This window comes from Atta colombica, unplaced genomic scaffold (genome assembly GCF_001594045.1).
Source record: "Atta colombica isolate Treedump-2 unplaced genomic scaffold, Acol1.0 scaffold76, whole genome shotgun sequence".
Classification (NCBI taxonomy): domain Eukaryota; kingdom Metazoa; phylum Arthropoda; class Insecta; order Hymenoptera; family Formicidae; genus Atta; species Atta colombica.
In genome coordinates, this window is record NW_017259568.1 from 394,469 (window position 1) to 396,098 (window position 1,630).

At 31.9% G+C, this 1,630-nt stretch overlaps 1 protein-coding gene across 2 annotated transcripts in view; it reads right to left on the reverse strand.

Annotated features, from left to right (window-relative positions):
• The window catches only part of LOC108692550 (UDP-N-acetylglucosamine--peptide N-acetylglucosaminyltransferase 110 kDa subunit), a 16,041-nt gene extending 14,425 nt beyond the window's left edge, over positions 1 to 1,616 (reverse strand). Inside the window, exon 1 of one of the 2 annotated variants that reach the window (XM_018200858.1) lies at positions 1,419 to 1,616. In XM_018200858.1, coding sequence (XP_018056347.1) covers positions 1,419 to 1,521 — 103 coding nt within the window. In that variant the 5' untranslated portion in view covers positions 1,522 to 1,616. The remainder of the gene's footprint in view (positions 1 to 1,418) is intronic. The other variant, XM_018200857.1, reaches the window with a different exon arrangement.
• Between the last annotated feature and the right edge of the window lie 14 nt (positions 1,617 to 1,630).

Consider the following 1,630-nt stretch of genomic DNA (forward strand, 5'->3'; position numbering starts at 1 on the left):
ACAATATGATAGACACAAACGTAAATCTTATTTCAAAATGCTATTTTATATTTCAAAAAAACTTTGGAATGTACTTGTCTTAGATTCGAATGCATTAAATATTATTTAACTCGTGAGATTTTCAATTTTTCTAATACTACTTTAATATGTATAATTAATTCTTTTTGCTCATCATAGTCGCTAGCTACAACATATAAAATTGGAAAATAAACTACAATAACATATATAACATGACCGTGTTACATTTAATGCAAAATATCAGAGTGATATATCTTAATATCAGAGTTACATTTATTTTTATTAACAAAGATATTCAGACATAGAGTTTAAAATCACAGATGTTTCTGTCCAATATGATATTCACATGTAATTTTTTACAGTACTTGCACGAAATACCAATACTAATTTTGTTCAAATCCTATCAAATTCTCTTCAAATAATAAACCTTACACATTTATCCTATAAATATTAGTAATAGCATACAGTTATATAGTATTTAAAATGATTAAAAAAAATTTTTTTTCAACTGCCAATATCTAATAGTTCATTTTACTTGCACTTTCTCTTACATTTTTTGGCATGCATATATGTAGGCATATATGTTATACATTAAAAAAAAAAAAAAATATATATATATATATATCTCGATTTTCATTTTAATGATACATCATTGATTTACTTGAAAATTATATTTCTTTCAAAGACATCAAGATCTCAATAGTTCCAATTTCTGAATTATAAGCAGTAAAAAGCTAAAACAATTTTTTGCAAAAATAAGTTTTGGAGGTAAAAATAGAATTCTTCATATTTTTTCTTTAATTTAATGTAAGAAATGGTTTTGATAAAATATATTAATTTAAAATTTAATTGCGCTGATGATTAAAATGAGTTTGCACAAACGATAATCTTGACAATTAAGAAAATCAATTTCTAATTGATTTCTCCAAATGGAGAATTTATCGCTGAATTAAGATCATAAGTAAGATGCCTTGTAGAAAAATGTACACACATATATGCTTGTCTTGCTTGCTTGCTCGCCTGATGCACACGCTCATGTGTTGCGCGTGTGCATATACATACGCATTTATCTCCTTTAACTGCGCTTGTTAGGCAGGTTATATACTGCGCGAATAGCTGTACTGAAAATGAAGCAGAAGACATTGAAGCTCCGGAAGGGGGAAGAACATAAACGTACAAAAGAGACGTACAAAATGCTGGAGCAGCATATGATTTTATATTTTTCGCAACCATAGAAAAGAATAAAGAGTAAAGAGCAAACGAGTGTAAAGGACAAGTCGGGAAATCGGGAGTACAAGAGTAGAGGTTAAAACCTGTAACCTTTTAAGCAAGGGCAGAAATGTGATATAGATTTTTCGATCTTTCGAAAGGTCGAAAAATCTACGAAGGTGTCAACGTACCGACAGTCGACAGCTGCTGAATCTCGTTCATCTTCAGTATCACACTCGTGCCCGCTATCTGCTGGTGACCCTGCTGCTGTTGTGGTTGCTGTTGAGCCTGCATGGCTGCGGCGCGGCTGAGCTACTCGACGAGAGACGGGGACGAAGACACAGAAGAGAGAGAGAGAGAGAGAGAGAGAGAGAGAGAGAGAGAGAGAGAGAGAGAGAGAGAG